This window comes from Amblyraja radiata, chromosome 3 (genome assembly GCF_010909765.2).
Source record: "Amblyraja radiata isolate CabotCenter1 chromosome 3, sAmbRad1.1.pri, whole genome shotgun sequence".
Classification (NCBI taxonomy): Eukaryota; Metazoa; Chordata; class Chondrichthyes; order Rajiformes; family Rajidae; genus Amblyraja; species Amblyraja radiata.
In genome coordinates this window covers 111,269,938-111,286,977 of record NC_045958.1, presented here as the reverse complement: position 1 = coordinate 111,286,977, position 17,040 = coordinate 111,269,938, and the positions used below count along the sequence as shown (strand labels likewise).

General features: G+C 47.7%; 1 protein-coding gene across 1 annotated transcript in view; it reads left to right on the top strand.

The window, feature by feature from the left end:
- Positions 1-13,210, top strand: part of thbs4 (thrombospondin 4) — a 106,443-nt gene extending 93,233 nt beyond the window's left edge. Inside the window, exons 21-23 of the mRNA XM_033018587.1 lie at positions 2,937-3,109; positions 6,757-6,896; positions 12,970-13,210. Of these exons, the coding sequence (XP_032874478.1) occupies positions 2,937-3,109; positions 6,757-6,896; positions 12,970-13,016 (360 nt within the window). The 3' untranslated portion in view covers positions 13,017-13,210. The remainder of the gene's footprint in view (positions 1-2,936; positions 3,110-6,756; positions 6,897-12,969) is intronic.
- Positions 13,211-17,040: the final 3,830 nt, after the last annotated feature.

Here is a 17,040-nt window from a genome sequence, read left to right as displayed (position 1 = left end):
TGTACGTTCTCCCCGTGACCTGCGTGGGTTTTCTCCGAGATCTTCGGTTTCCTCCCACACTCCGAAGATGTACAGGTTTGAAGGTTAATTAGCTTGGTGAATGTAAACATTGTCCCTAGTGCGTGTAGGATAGTGTTAATGTGCGGGGATCGCTGGTCGGCGCGGACTCGGTGGGCCGAAGGGCCTGTTTCCGCGCTGTATCTCTAAACTAAAACTTGTAAAAACCAAGATGCCCCATCTACACTAGTTTTCCCGTGTTTGCCCCATAACCCTCCAACTTTTCCTATTCATGTACCTGTCCAAGTGTCTTAAATGTTTCTCTTCCAGCTCACTGAAGGCATGAATATTGACAAGACTGCTATCTGTCTATGCCTTGCATCTCCATATGTTTAGTCTGTTGATTCCAGGCCAACTACAACTAATTACTGGATAGAACGAATTACCCTTCTTCAGTCTCGCCCAGAAATGTCACCCATTCCTTCTCTCCAGAGATGCTGCCTGTCCCGCTGAGTTACTCCAGCATGTTGTGTCTATCTTCAGTGTAAACCATGCATCTGCAGTTCCTTCCTACACATGCAAGTAATTACAGGCGAGTCCACCGAGCAACAGTGTGAGGGAGGCACAGATGCGCAGCTGCTGTCTCACAGCTCCAGAGACACTGGTTCTCGGGTGCCGTCTGTGTGGAGTTTGCACGCTCTCCCTGTGACTGAGTGGGTGCACCGGTTTCCTCCCACATCCTAAAGATGTGCGAGTCGATAGATTAATTGGCCTCTGTAAATTGCCCCGAGTGTGTGTATGGAGTGGGTGAGATAATATACAAATATAGAACTAGGGTGATCGCTGGTCGGCGTGGACGCGGTGGGCGGAAGGGCCTGTTTCCATGCTGTATTTCTAAACTAAACTAAATTAAACTAAACTCTGCTCACTGCTCGCTTTTTATATTTAAATTATTTTCTGTAATTTGCTGACTGTAAAAGTTCTGGTTAATTTTTCTTCCTCTTCTACATGAGTTCCCGACCACCAACATTTTGGTGGAAAATCCCCATGCACTTCTGAGTGCATTTTAACTCATGTTTTCGGGTGAACTATCCCACCGAACTTTCTGACTGGCTTGCTAGAGTGGCAAGGAGGATTGCAGAGTGGCTCTCTCACAGTGAGGTGCTCTCCTGGTATAATATCCAAAAACAAGTTCCTTGAATATAGTGTTCAAAAGGGAACTGCAGATGCTGGAATATCGAAGGTACACAAAATTGCTGGAGAAACTCAGCGGGTGCAGCAGCATCTATGGAGCGAAGGAAATAGGCGACGTTTCGGGCCGAAACCCTTCTTCAGATTGATGGGGGGTGGGGGGGGGGGAGAAAGAAGGAAAAGGGGAGGAGGAGGAGGAGCCCGAGGGCGGGCGGATGGGAGGGTGGGAGGAGACAGCTAGAGGGTTAAGGAAGGGGAGGAGACAGCAAGGGCTAGCAAAATTGGGAGAATTCAATGTTAATGCCATACGGACGCAAGGTCCCCAGACGGAATTTGAGGTGCTGTTCCTCCAATTTCCGCTGTTGCTCACTCTGGCAATGGAGGAGACCCAGGACAGAGAGGTCGGATTGGGAATGGGAGGGGGAGTTGAAGTGCTGAGCCACCGGGAGTTCAGGTAGGTTATTGCGGACTGAGCGGAGGTGTTCGGCGAAACGATCGCCCAACCTACGCTTGGTCTCTCCGATGCCTTGAATATAGTGTTAGTTTTAGAGCTACAGCATGGAAACAGGCCCATTCGGAACCACCAAGCCTGCGCTGACCAGCGATCACCCCGTACTCTAACACTATCCTACACACTAGGAACTAATGCATGCGAGAATCTAGGACCAGAGGTCATAGCCTCAGAATAAAAGGACTTTCCTTTAGGAAGGTCGTGAGGATGAATTTCTTCAGTCAGAGGGTGGTGAATCCGTGGAATTCTTTGCCACAGAAGGCCGTGGGGATCCAAGTCAATGGATATTTTTAAGGCAGAGATAGATAGATTCTTCATTAGTACTGGTGTCGGGGGTTATGGGGAGAAGGCAGGAGAATGGGGTTGAGATAGATTGAATGATTGAATGGCAGAATAGACTTGATAGGCCGAATGGCCCAATTCTGCTCCTATCAGTTGTAAACATGAAACCGGATCACCCGGGTAAACTCGCACTGTTCACGGATCGAACCCTGGTCTCTGGCGCTTTAGGACAACAACTCTGCTGCTGCGCTGTGTCAATGTCAGTCAAAATTAAATTAAAATTAAAAATCAATTTAATTTTATATACATTTAAATATTAATTAATTAAAACATTTAAAATTAAATTAAAAAATCATAAAAGTACGTCAAAAGTTATTCACTGTTCATCAAAGTAATTATTAGTCCAATTGAGTCGAATTGAACCATTATTTAAATCCACCATTATTTATTGCCTCACATGTTGTCTTGGTAGCTTAGAATGTTTGGTCTAGCTTTCGTTTTTTAGTTTAGTTTAGAGATACAGCGCGGGACCAGGCCCTTTGGCCCAGCAAGTCCGCACCGACCAACGATCCCCGCACACTAACACTATCCTACACACACTAGGGACAATTTACACGTACACCAAGCCAATTTACCTACGAACCTTTTGTACTTCTTTGGGGTGTGGGAAGAAACCGAAGATTTCGGAGAAAAACCACGCGGTCACGGGGCCAACGTACAAACTCTGTACAGACAGTACCCATAGTCGGGATAGAACCCGGGCATCTGGCGCTGCAAGAGCTGTAATGCAGCAACTCTACCGCTGCGCCACCATGACCGCCATTTTGAAATGTTATAGTGGAAAATGGTAATTGAGTGCAGGGGAGTGAAGCTTTCTGTAGCCGCTCTTGTGCGATGTTGATGGGTTTGCTGTTTTGCAATGCTGCATGTAACGCTGTCATCACTGGTCCTGTAGGCAGTCAAGTCCAACACCGGACCTGGCGAGCATCTACGGAATGCACTCTGGCACACTGGAGACACCACTGATCAGGTGCGACTGCTATGGAAAGATCCCAGAGACGTGGGCTGGAAAGACAAGGTCTCTTACCGCTGGTTCTTGCAACATCGACCCCAAATTGGATACATCAGGTAAAGTAGGAATCTATTCATCTTTATAGATTGGCCAGTTTTTTTTCTATTAGGTACTTCCTACATACAACTGTACCTGGAGTCAACATAGAACATAAAACATTGAACATCACGGTACATCTCTTGTTAGCTTTGCACCTCTCATCTTTGAGCGATGTACCTGGTACAAGGTTTGGACTGTCTACCCTATCTATACCTCTCATAATCTTGTATGAGTTATCAGGTCTCTACCCAGCTCCCCACATCAGCATTCCAGGAAATAAAACTCCAAGTCTGTCCAGTCTCTCCTTATAATTAATACGCACCATGTTATAGGAAAGATATTGTCAAGCTTGAAAGGGTTCAGAGAAGATTTACGAGGATGTTGCCAGAACTAGAGGGCGTGAGCTATAGTGAGAGGTTGAGTAGGCTGGGTCTCTATTCCATGGAGCGCAGGAGGATGAGGGGGGATCTTATAGAGGTGTACAAAATCAAGAGAGGAATAGATCGGGTAGATGCACAGAGTCTCTTGCCTAGCGTATGGGAATTGAGGACCAGAGGACATAGGTTCAAGGTGAAGGGGAAAAGATTTAATAGGAATCTGAGGAGTAACTTTTTCACACTAAGGGCGGTGGGTGTATGGAACAAGCTGCCAGAGGAGGTAGTTGAGGCTGGGACTATCCCAACGTTTACGAAACAGTTAGACAGGTACATGGAGAGGACGGGTTTGGAGGGATATGGACCAAGCGCAGGCAGGTGGGACGAGTGTAGCTGGGACATTGTTGGCCGGTGTGGGCAAGTTGGGCTGAAGGGCCTGTTTCACTCTATGACTATGACTATCTAATCCAAGCATCAATCTGAATTGATTTAGAATCATACTCCAGAAGATGCTTCAAAACAAGTTAATACAAATATGAAAAGGTTCAGGTTGGTTGATGAGAGATATTTGATATCTCGTCAAAAAAGGAAAATCATGTCATGTATGCACAGCACAGCAATTTTATTTTTGCTTAGCTCATACAAGATCGCAAATGTAAGGTTAGGGAAGCAGAGATTAGACAGGGCCCTAAAGAATATAACAAAAGCAGGGAAGAACTAAAGGGCCTGTCCAACTTGGCGACTGCCGGCGTCATTGACTGACGTATCAGGGTCGCCGAAAGATTTCGAACATTTCAAAATCCAGTGGCAACAAAAAACATTGTTGCGACACTTGAGGAAACACCGCACGTCAATACGTAATTACGCCGCGCGGCGCCACGCCACATCACGGCGCGACGTTTTTCGGTGACCTGATACGTCAGTCAATGTTGCCGGCAGTCGCCGAAAAAATCGCCAAGTAGGACAGCCCCTTAAAGGACCAAAAAGGTGCCACAAAATGTCCTTCAATTGTTGGGTTAAAGGAAATCGTAATTCATTATGTGCGTACATTGAAAGGTAGTTAGAAACTAAGCTAAAAACAAAATACTGGAAAATTGCTCTTAACACAAAGCCCCTCAGGCGATTGAAACCAATCCAGAAGATAACAATGTTATTTATTAAATTGCTTACACATTTTTGTGGATCAGATTCTCAGCCTGAACCAGGAACTGGGTAGAAGGTATGTGGGGATTCAGTACTATTGCGTATCCTGGTGAATATACCCCAGCCCCCCCACATCAACTGGCTTCCTAACACTCAGCAGCAAACAGTATCTCTGCCTCCAGCTAGCGTGGCACAGTGGCTCGATACACATCATGGATTCAGCCATGTCTGAGACCATCTGCTTCCTATTCAACTGTAATTGGACACTTTGGTTCACTGTGTGGGATCAGGCATGTCGTAGCTGTGGGGAAATTAAATTCAAGGGCACCACAGCGGCGCAGCTGGTAGAGCTGCTGCCTCACAGCGTCAGAGAACTGGGTTCGATCCTGCCCTTGGGTGTCATCTGTGTGGATGTTGCACGTTCTCCCTGTGACCAGACCGCGTGGGTTTTAGAGGGACTTTAGATAGATACACACCGCAGAAACAGGCCCTTGGACCCACCGAGTCCACGCTGACCAACGATCCCCGTACACTAGCACTACCCACGTTACCAGGGACAGTTTACAATGTTGTACAGAAGCCAATTAACCTACAAACCTGAGGTACGCAAAATTGCTGGAGAAACTCAGCGGGTGCAGCAGCATCTATGGAGCGAAGGAAATAGGCAACGTTTCGGGCCCAAAACCCTTCTTCAGGCTCCATCGATGCTGCTGCACCCGCTGAGTTTCTCCAGCAATTTTGCGTACCTTCGATTTTCCAGCATCTGCAGTTCCTTCTTAAACCTACAAACCTGCATGCCTTTAGAATGTGGGAAGAAACCAGAGCACCCGAAGAAAACCCACGCGGTCACGGGGAGAACGTACAAACTGCGTACAGACAAGCACCTGTAGTCAGGATAGAACCTGGGTCTCTGGCGCTACGAGGGAGCGACTCCAACGCTGCGCCACCGTGCCGCTCCGGGTGCTCCAGGGATTCTCCGGGTGCTCTGGATTCTTCCCACATCCCCATGGCGTGCGGTTTTGCGGGATAATTGGCCCTCTGCAAATTGCCCCTAATGTTGAAGGAGCGAGCGAGAAATTGGGATCACACAGAACTAGTGTGAAGAGGTGACCCCGATGGTCGGCATGGGCTCGATGGGCCGAAGGGCATCCTCACTAACCACGTGGTCCGTCCTCTCCTGTGAGTCGGCGCCATCATCGACCGCGATGTTGGACGCTGGGCAAAGGGCTGGTAAGAAGAACCGGGGGCGTTGACCCCCTGGGTCACGTGGGCTGGAGGGGGCCGGGCGAGGAGAGGGACGACGGTTCACGGGACGATCCGGACGGAGGTGACGGCTGCAATGGGCCTTTGCGGCAGCTACAGCGGGGACTGGGGAACGGTGCCCCAATCCTGGCCACTCTTGTATATAAACTCACTGGGCTGTTTCTGTGCATTCTCTACTGAACCGGGGATTGTACTGATGCATGACAATGATGTTACTGATCTTACTGCAATAAAAAATAATTTCACACGTACCTTGGTACTAGAGTTGCCAACTGTCCCGTATTAGCCGGGACATCCCGTATATTGGGCTAAATTGGTTTGTCCTATAAGGGACCGCCCATGTTCCGTATTTGACTGCTACCACTCGGGTCGAGGGGACTGTCGGGTCAGAGCGCCGCGTCCGGCCCCGCCCGACGTAGTGCAGCCCATGGAGTGCAGCAGCAGCAGCGCCTCGCCCGTGGCCCCGTCGGTCGGCAGCCCGGCCAGCTGCCTGACCTTCGGACCTTCGCTTACCGCCGACACCACCACCACCACCACCCCCTCCTTCTCATGGCTGATCATCGGTTCACGAGTTGGATGGGGCGCCGGACTATGCGGTCAGGACCAAAACTCCTCAGCTGGCCCGCCGGCTGGGCTTTGTGTGCAGTCCAGCACCCAGGCCAACTCATCATTCACCCAGCCCATGGCCGAGTCGGTCGGGAATTTGTCCCTTATTTTGACCTCTTGTCCCTTATTTGGGAGCGAGAAAGTCGGCGACTGTACTTGGCACACGTGATAATAATGAACCGTTGAACCACAAAGTTTCCAAATTTACAGCAGCAATGGAGACTAAATGTAAAGGCAAGCTTTTTACATGGGTTTTGGTGTTTCTGTTTTTTCATCAGGGCACAGTTCTACGAAGGTTCGGATCTGGTGGCTGACTCTGGAGTTATGATAGACAGCACCATGAGAGGAGGTCGGCTGGGCGTCTTCTGTTTCTCTCAAGAAAACATCATCTGGTCCAACCTCAAGTATCGTTGCAATGGTAAGAAACAATGTCCCTCATGGACACATGCTGCTGGTGTCGGGGATGGGTGCTCAAGGCAAGACAACATCTGGAAATGCACAGACATCATCAAAGAGAACAAAGTTTGGTTCAGACATTGCACAGAAAACATTTTACGTTTTACATTCAGCTTTTGGGCACCGTGTTAGAGGAAAGATGTGGTCAAGCTGGAAAGGGTGCAGCGAAGATTCACAAGGATGTTGCCAAGAATCGAGGGCCTGATGAGCTACAGGGAGGGGTTGAGCAGGCTGGAACTCTATTCCTTGGAGCGCAGGAGGATGAGGGATGATCTTACAGAGGTCATGGAGTCAAACAGTCATAGAGTGATACAGTGTAGAAACAGGCCCCTCGGCCCATCTTGCCCACACCGGCCACCATGTCCAAGTCCCACCTGCCTGCGTCTGGCCCATAGTGAGTTTAGAAAGTGTATAAGATCATGAGGAATAGATCGGGTAGAAGCACAGAGTCTCTTGCCCAGAGTAGGGGAATCGAGAACAAGAGGACATAGGGGGGAAATATTTAATCGGAACCTGAGGGGTAACTTTTTCACGCAAAGGGTAGTGGGTGTATGGAACGAGCTGCCGGAGGAGGTAGTTGAGGTAGGGACTATTGCAATGTTTAAAAAACATTTAAAAAACTTGGTTAGGACAGGTTTTGAGGGATATGGACCAAACGCAGGCAGGTGGGAATAGTGTCGATGGAACATGTTGACCGGTGTGGGCAAGTTGGGCCGAAGGGCCTGTTTCCACACTGTATCACTCTATGACTCTATGACATTCGCACAGGTTGCTCCTCAGGTTGAGTAGAGAAAGAGAGAGAGAGAGAGGTAGAGAGAGCCGCTGCCTCGAGTGCCAGAAACATGGGTTCGATCCTGACTTTGGGTGCTGTCTGTGTGGAGATTGCACGTTCCCCATGTGACAAGGTAGTCTGAAGCGGGCTCCCGACCCGAAACGTCACCTATTCCTTTTCTACAGAGATGATGACTGATCCAGCATTCTGTGCCTGTCTCCCTGTGACCGCATGTGTTTTCTCCAGGTGCTCCGCTCTTCCCCCCCCCCCCCCCACATCCCAAAGACATGCGGGTTTGTAGGTTAATGGACCTCTGTAAAAATAACCCTGGTGCGTGGATGTTCGAGCTAGTGTGAATGGGCGGTGTGCACTTGGTGGGCCGAAGGGCCAGAGTCCATGCTGTATCTCGAAACTCTAAACTTTACAGGGCTGAGCAAATGCACGAACATTCAAAGCTGTCAAGGAGAGCTTGTTGTTCTAGTCTCCACATCTCTCTTGAATGGTCATTTTCTGTCATTCTTTACCCTGAGAGTTGTGCGGGCTAAATTATTGGCAGTATTTTAAGACGATGTAAATACAGGTTTGAGAGATTGTGGAATATGAGGAACTGATGGCACGGTGGCGCAGCGGTAGAGTTGCGGCCTTACAGCGCCAGCGACCCCGGTTCTATCCTAACTGCGGGTGCTGTCTGTACGAAGTTTGTACGTTCTCCCCATGATCGCGTGAGTTTTCTCCGGGAGCCCGGGTTTCCAGGTTAGCAGGTTAATTAGCTTCTGTAGATTGTAAATTGTCTCTAAGGGGTGCGATTGTGCTAGTGTATGGGGTGAACGCTGGTCAGTGCAGGCTCGGTGGGTTAGAGGGCCTGTTTCCACGCTGTATCTCTAAAGTCTAAAGTTTAGTTTAGTTTATTGTCACATATACCGAGGTACAGTGAAAAGCTTTTGTTGCATGCTAACCAGTCCACAGAAAGACAATACGTGATTACAATCGAGCCGTCCACAGTGTACAGATACATGATAAAGTCTGAACTGACACAGAAGAGGAGATGATCCTTGATTATGGTTTAATAACTGCAAAAAAACTTATACTTAAATTCTGGAAAAAGATAACAGTTCCTACAGTGAAGATGTGGATCACAGAAATGACTGAGCCACTACATTTAGAAAAAATAAGGCTTGTTTTGTCTGACAAATCAGATCCATTCTCCAAAATATAGTCTCCTTTCATTGAATTTCTTCAACAACATAATAGTTGAACACAAATTCAAAACCGACGCTAGGGTCGGGTGAGCGGGCATAGGGACGGGTAGTGGGATATTTCTCCGCTTTTTTTTTCAGTTCTTCGTTAGTTCAGGGGTTTTTCTTTTTTCTTTTTCGTATCTTTTTCGAAATTCTTTCTTTTCTTTTTCCATTCCCTTCTTTCCTTTTTCCTTTTTTCCGATTTACTTATTAGTTTATAAAATGTTAAAACTGAAGCTGTACGAAAATTGTATAATTGTTATGTCGAATACTTTCTCCTCGTACAATCGCTTCTAATAAAATTAATATATTTTTTTAAAAGAAGAGTAGATGAAGTGTGAGGTAGATCAGCCATGATAATATTGGACGGCGGGGCATGGTGACCTACCCCTGCTCTTAGTTTAGTTAATTAGCTTCTAAGTTTAGTTTAGTTTAGTTTAGGGATACAGTGCGGAAACAGGTCCTTCAGCCCACCGAGTCCGCGTCGACCAGCGATACCCGTGCATGGGACGACAGATGGCACAATGGGCTAAGTGTTCGGCTGGCAACCGGAAGGTAGCCGGTTCGAATCCCGCTTGGAGTGCATACTGTCGTTGTGTCCTTGGGCAAGACACTTCACCCACCTTTGCCTGTGTGTGAATGTGTGTGAGTGATTGGTGGTGGTCGGAGGGGCCGTAGGCGCAGATTGGCAGCCACGCTTCCGTCAGTCTGCCCCAGGGCAGCTGTGGCTACAGAAGTAGCTCACCACCACCGAGTGTGACTGAGGAGTGAATGAATAATGCGATGTAAAGCGCCTTGAGTATTAGAAAGGCGCTATATAAATCCCATCCATTATTATTATTATTATTAACGCTCTCCGAAACACACTAGGACGTATAGGATGAATTTTACATTCATAACAAGCTAATTAACCTACAAACCTAATAAAAATAATTTTCACTTAACAAGCATTCTAAAGTGTTACTGTTTAATTTAGTTTAGAGATACAGCGGGGGGGAAAAGGCCCTTCGGCCCACCGAGTCTGCACCGACCAGCGATCCCCGCACATTAACACTATCCTACACACACTAGGGACAATTTAAAATTTTACCAAAGCCAATTGGAGGAAACAGAAGATCTCGGAGAAAATCCACACAGGCCACGGGGCGAACGTACAAACTCCGTACAGGCAGCACCCGTAGTCGGGATCGAACCCGGATCTCTGGCGCTGTGAGGCAGTAACTCTACCGCTGCGCCACCGTATTATACTCAACTACTGAGCCAAACACAAAGAGCGTGAAGAACTCAGTGGGTCAGGCAGCGTCTCTGTATTATTGTGCATCGTGGTCACGTCTGCCTTCGTGGCTACGTGCGGGCTGTCTTCCAAGGATGTGCGGAGTAAACTAGTAATTGTGGTAGAGGAGCAGCAATTATATGAATTTAATCAAAACAAGTTTGCAATTTGGGAAACTGTACTTGGGAAACCATGTGACTAGTAATTTGTTGGGTACGACCAGATAATTTTTACTCCTTCAAATCTGAAATTAATCTTCCTCTTAATTTAGGCATAAAGGCATTTCCTTATAACCTCTCAATTCCAGTTCAGTCACAAGTGATTAATCCCGTCAGAGGGCGGTGAATCCGTGGAATTCTTCGCCACAGACGGCTCTGGAGTCCAAATCAATGGATATTTTTATGGCGGAGATTGACAGATTCTTGATGAATACGGGTGTCAGGGGCTATGGGGAGAAGACTGGAGAATAGGGTTATGAGGCAGAGACAGATCAGCCATGATTGAATGGCGGAGTAGACTTGATGGGCCGAATGGCCTAATTCTATAACGTGTATTTATGAACGATACGACAACAATAGTTCTTTTTTGCCTATCGAGTCCACGCCGACCATCGATCTCCCGTTCACACTGGTTCTATATTATCCCACGTTCTCATCCACTCACTGCACTCTGGGGGCAATTTACGCAGGCCAAAGGGCGGTCATGGTGGCGCAGCGGTAGAGTTGCTGCCTTACAGCGCTTGCAGCGCCGGAGACCCAGGCTCGATCCTGACTACGGCTGCTGTCTGTATGGAGTTTGTACGTTCACCCCGTGACCTGCGTGGGTTTTCTCTGGGATCTTCGGTTTCCTCCCACACTCCAAAGACGTACAGGTTTGTAGGTAAATTGGCTTGGTGTAAGTGTAAATTGTCCCTAGTGTGTGTAGGATAGTGTTAATGTGCGGGGATCACTGGTCAATAGACAAAAGACAATAGGTGCAGGAGTAGGCCATTCAGCCCTTTGAGCCAGCACCGCCATTCAATGTGATCATGGCTGATCATCCACAATCAGTGTCCCATTCCTGCCTTCTCCCCATATCCCCTGACTCCGCTATCTTTAAGTGCTCTATCTAACTCTCTCTTGAAAGCATCCAGAGAATCGGCTTTCTACCTTCTGAGAATCGGCTCTGCCCTCTGAGACAGAGAATTCCACAGATTCACAACTCTCTGGGTGAAAAAGTTTTCCCTCAACTCCGTTCTAAATGGCCTGCCCCTTATTCTTAAACTGTAGCCCCTGGTTCTGGACTCCCCCAACATCGGGAACATGTTTCCTGCCTCTAGCGTGTCCAAGCCCTTAACATTCTTAAATGTTTCAATAAGATACCCCCTCATCCTTCTAAACTCCAGTATATACAAGCCCAGCCGCTCCATTCTTTCAACGTATGACAGTCCCACCATCCCGGGACGCTGGGCTGAAGGGCCTGTTTCCATGCTGTATCTCTAAATTAAACCTATAACCCCTCTCCTTGTACATGAAAAGCTTTTGTTGCATGCTGACCAGTCAGTGGAAAGACAATACATGATTGCAATTGAGCCGTTTACAGCATATTAGGGAATAATGTTTAGTGCAAGGCAAAGCCAGTAAAGTCCGATCAAAGATAGCCCAAGGGTCACCAATGAGGTAGATAGCAGCTCAGGACTGCTCTCCAATTGTGGTAGGATGATTCGTATGTGATTGTACATCTGCAGGAGGATTAGTCATGATCTTATAGAGGTGTATCTTCTGCTTCTTCTTGCGTTTGGCGTGCACAGCCTACAGTTGTAGGACAACTTGTACTATTTGATCTTATTTGATTGTACACGCCGGGTTGATTGCATTCGTCGAAACAGGGCGGACCACGTGAATGTTGCAATCTCCCCCCGTAGAGGTGTACAGAATCATGAGAGGAATAGATCGGGTAGATGCGCAGAGCCTCTTGCCCAGAGTAGGTGAATCGAGGACCGGAGGACATAGGATTAAGATGAAGGGGAAAAGATTTAATAGAAATCTGAGGGGTGACGTTTTCACACAAGCTGCTAGAGGAGGTCGTTGAGGCAGGGATTATCACATAGTTTAAGAAACAGTTAGACAGGCACATGGAAAGGACAGGTTTGGAGGGATATAAGCCAAACACAGGCAGCTGGGACTAGTGTAGCTGGGACATGTTAGTCGGTGTGGGCGAGTTGGGGTGAAGGGCCTGTTTCCACGCTGTATCACTCTATGACTCTATGTTCCTTTGGCTAGCACACAAATGGTCACATGGGTTGGGTGACATATTGAACGCATCTTAGCTGCACCTGATCCAGATCCCTCCATTCCCTACATGTCTGGCCAAAATTCCCATAAATGCCTTGGACACGCTAGAGGCAGGAAACATGTTCCCGATGTTGGGGGAGTCCAGAACCAGGGGCCACAGTTTAAGAATAAGGATTAAGCCATTTAGAACGGAGACGAGGAAACACTTTTTCTCACAGAGAGTGGTGAGTCTGTGGAATTCTCTGCCTTAGAAATCGGTGGAGGCGGGTTCTCTGAATGCTTTCAAGAGAGAGCTAGATAGGGCCCTTAAAGATAGCGGAGTCAGGGGATATGGGGAGAAGGCAGGAACCGGGTACTGATTGGGGATGATCAGCCATGATCACATTGAATGACGGTGCTGGCTCGAAGGGACATATGGCCTATTCCTGCACCTATTGTCTATTGTCTATTGCCGTTAACGTGCCTGCTTCTATTTCCAGATACCATTCCGGAGGACTTCCAAGCGTTCGGAGCACAGCGGTTGTAGCCAATCCCTTGCGAGAGGAAAGACTGTGGAGGAGAAATCCATGCGGAGATGGTCCTGCATATCCTGAAGTGGGAAAAACAGCTGTGAAAAATGAAATGTGTTTAGCGAGAAAGGTGATTGCCACAGAGATGGTTTGTCGTTGAGTCAGTCAGGTTGGATATGTATTAAAAACCACAATAAACAATTTGAAGAAGCCATGTTTAATCACATTCTTTCATGTTTGGCTATTGTCTAATGACAAAATACTAAAAAATTAATATTAGCTTTAAATATTTCAAATAATTAAATCAGCTATTAATGGCAAGTTTATTTATTGTCATGGCAATGCAAAGTAGTTTTTTCTCTCATAATATAGAAACATAGATATAGAATCATAGAAAATAGATGCAGGAGTAGGCCATTCGGCCCTTCGAGCCAGCACCACCATTCAATATGATCATGGCTGATCATCCAAAATCAGTACCCCGTTCCCGCTTTCTCCCCATATCCCTTGATTCCTGTAGCCCTAAGAGCTAAATCTAACTCTCTTTTGAAAACATCCAGTGATTTGGCCTCCACTGCCTGGTGTGGCAGAGAATTCCGCAGATTCACGACCCATAATCAGATACCAGCCACACCAACGAGGCTGCATTTATTCTCAATCGTATTGCTTAGGGCCAAGTAAGTGGATATTTTTAAGGCAGAGATAGACAAATTGTTGAGTAGAACGAGTGTCAAGGGTAATGGGGAAAAGATAGGAAAATGGGATTAGGAAGCAGAGATCAGCCATGATTGAATGGCAGAGTAGACTCAATGGGCCGAATGGCTCATTCTACTCCCATAGCTTGTGAACTTTTGTAAAAGGCTTTTCTATGTACTGGACTGCTGGTAAAACGATGATAAAATGTCAACTTTAATTTGAAGAATATTATACGGGGGTATCCAAGTCAATCCTATGTCATATGTTCGTAAGACATAGAGTCATAGAGTGATACAGCATGAAAACAGGCCCCTCGCCCCAACTTGCCCACACCAACCAATGTCTCATCTACACTAATCCCACCTGCCTGTGTTTGGTCCATATCCCTCTAAACCTGTCCTATCCATGTACCTGTCTTTTTCGGAACAGAGTTGTGAGCCTGTGGAATTCTCTGCCTCAGAGTGCGGTGGAGGCCGGTTCTCTGGATACTTTCAAGAGAGAGCTAGATAGGGCTCTTAAAGATAGTGGAGTCAGGGGATATGGGGAGAAGGCAGGAACGGTGTACTGATTGGGGATGATCAGCCATGATCACAGTGAATGGCGGTGCTGGCTCGAAGGGCCGAATGGCCTACTCCTGCACCTATTATCTATTATCTATAAATGTTTCTTAAAAGTTGCGATAGTCCCAGCCACAACTGCCTCCTCCGGCAGCCTGTTCCACCACGCTTTGCATGAAAAGGTTACCTCTCAGTTTCCTATAAATTCTTTTAAGCCTTTGCCCTCTGGTTCTCGATTCCCCCATTCTGGGCAAGAGACTCTGTGCATCTACCCGATCTATGATTTTATACACCTCTAAGAGATCACCCCTCATCCTCCTGCGCACCAGGGAATAGTGTCCCAGCCTACTCAACCTCTCCCTACAGCTATGGGGAGAAGGCAGGAGAATGGGGTTTGTAGGGAGAGATAGATCAGCCAAGATTGAATGGTGGAGTACACTTGATGGGCTGAATGGCCTTATTCTACTCCTATTCCTTATGACCTTAAGGCGGACAGTTGGGACTATGTAGATGGGGCATCTTGGTCAGCATAGGCAAGTAGGGCTGAAGGACCTGTTTCCATGTTGTATGACTGTCTATGCAGGCAAATGGGACTGGCTTTGATGGGGCATCTGGGTTGGCATGGACAAGATGGGCAGAAAGGCATCTTTCTGCGCTGTATGACTACTCAAAAACAGACGTAGTTGGCTCATTGTTCACTCATTATATACACATACACATAATCTATACATATATATTTGTGAGTATGTGTATATACACACTGGACCTTGTTTCTAGCTTGTTTATTTTATACTGTTTACAGTGCACCATGTTGACATATTCTGTTGTGCTGCTGCAAGTAAAGGGGCTGTCCCACTGTACGAGTTCATTCAAGAGCTCTCCCGAGTTTAAAAAAAAAATTAAACTCGTGGTAAGCACGTAGAATGCACGTAGCGGGTACGTCAGAGCCCGGGACGTCTCTTAGCCTCGTAACGCTAACGGCAGGTACTTGGTAAGCTCGTGAAGATTTTTCAACATGTTGAAAAATGTCCACGAGAGCCCCGAGTACCTACGAGCGGCTATTACTGTAATTCTCCGAGTTCGAATCAGGGGAAACTCGGGAGAACTCTTGAATTACCTCGTACAGTGGGACAGGCCCATAAGAATTTCATTGTTCTAGCTGGGACATCTCTATATAACTAGGTGCGTGCGTGCGTGCGTGCACGTGCGTGTGAAAACCGCCTTCTCACAGACAGCTTCTAGTCTTCTCACAGTGATGATGTCACAATGCCTCTCACAGTGCACCAATCACAATGGGCTCTCAAGCTGGCTGCCGACTGCCACAATGACACAAAATGGGACGTTGCCAATGGTAACGAGGTTGCTGCCCCTCTACCAGTATCTGAAGGGGCTGCATGTTGGTTCCACGATCCTGGGGTTAGGGAGGGCCAATTGGGGGGAACTCTCATCGTCACATCCGGCCCAACGTAGTGCAGCCCATGGAGTGCATCAGCAGCTCTTCGCCCGTGGCCCCTTCGGTCAGCAGCCCGGCCAGCTGTCCGATCTTCGGACCTTCGCTTACCGCCGACACGCCCCCCCTTCTCATGGCCGATCATGGGTCCATGAGTCGGATGGGACGCTGGGCTTTGCGTGCAGCAGAACACGCAGGGCACCCGGGCCAAAACTCCTCAGCTGGCCCGCCGGTTGGGCTTTGTGTGCAGTCCCGCGCCCGGACCAACTCATCATTCATCCAGCCACGGGCGAGTCGGTCAACGAATTGCCGTCGGGAATTTGTCCCTTATTTTGACCTTTTGTCCCTCATTTGGGAGTGAGAAAGTTGGCAACCCTACTGAGAACACATGTATTTTTCCTGGCACTATTCCGAACAGTTTTCTCTGACGTTCCAGAAGTTCGCTTCAAACTAACTCGCTGATGATTGTCCTAGTAATAATACTCAGGCTATTTCCGTACAATTCACTTTGGGATTGTTGCAGAAACAACTAGCGAGCTCTCTTCCCCTTGGCCTGCGCTGGTAGTCGTTTGAAGTGGCCGGTACACTGTGCAAGTCTGCACTCGAGCCTGACTGCGGCTCTGTGCAATCTAGGGACCTGACTGCATAATAAGCTGTCCATTTAGTACAATACTGTAAAACGATTGATCACATCACACAAACCATTGACTCCATTTACACCTCACCCTGCCTCGGCAAGGCCCAGTCGCACCTTGGCCACTCCCCCTTCTCCCCTCTCCCATCGGGCAAGAGGGACAGAAGTGTGAAAACGCACACCTCCAGATTCAGGGACAGTTTCTTCCCAGCTGCTATCGGGCAACTGAACCATCCTACCACAACCAGAGAGCAGTGCTGAACTACTATCTACCTCATTGGTGACCCTCAGATTAAGTTTGATCAGACTTTACCTTGCACTAAACATTATTCACATTATTCCCTTTATTGTGCATCTGTACACAGTGGACGGCTCGATTGTAACCATGTGTAGTTTTAGTTTGGATTATTGTCACGTGTACCGAGGTACAGTGAAAAGCTTTTGTTGCGTGCTAACCAGTCAGCGGAAAGACACACTGTACTCTATACTCATAACTGTGTAGCCGGACATAGTGCAAACTCCATTTTCAAGTTCCCTGGCGACACCACCGTTGTGGGACGAATTACAGATGGGGATGAGTCACAGTATAGAAGTGAGATCGACCGACTGACCATTTGGTGCCAGCACAACAACCTGGCTCTCAATATCAGCAAAACCAAAGAACTGATTGTGGACTTTGGAAGAGGAAGGTTGAGGACCCACAA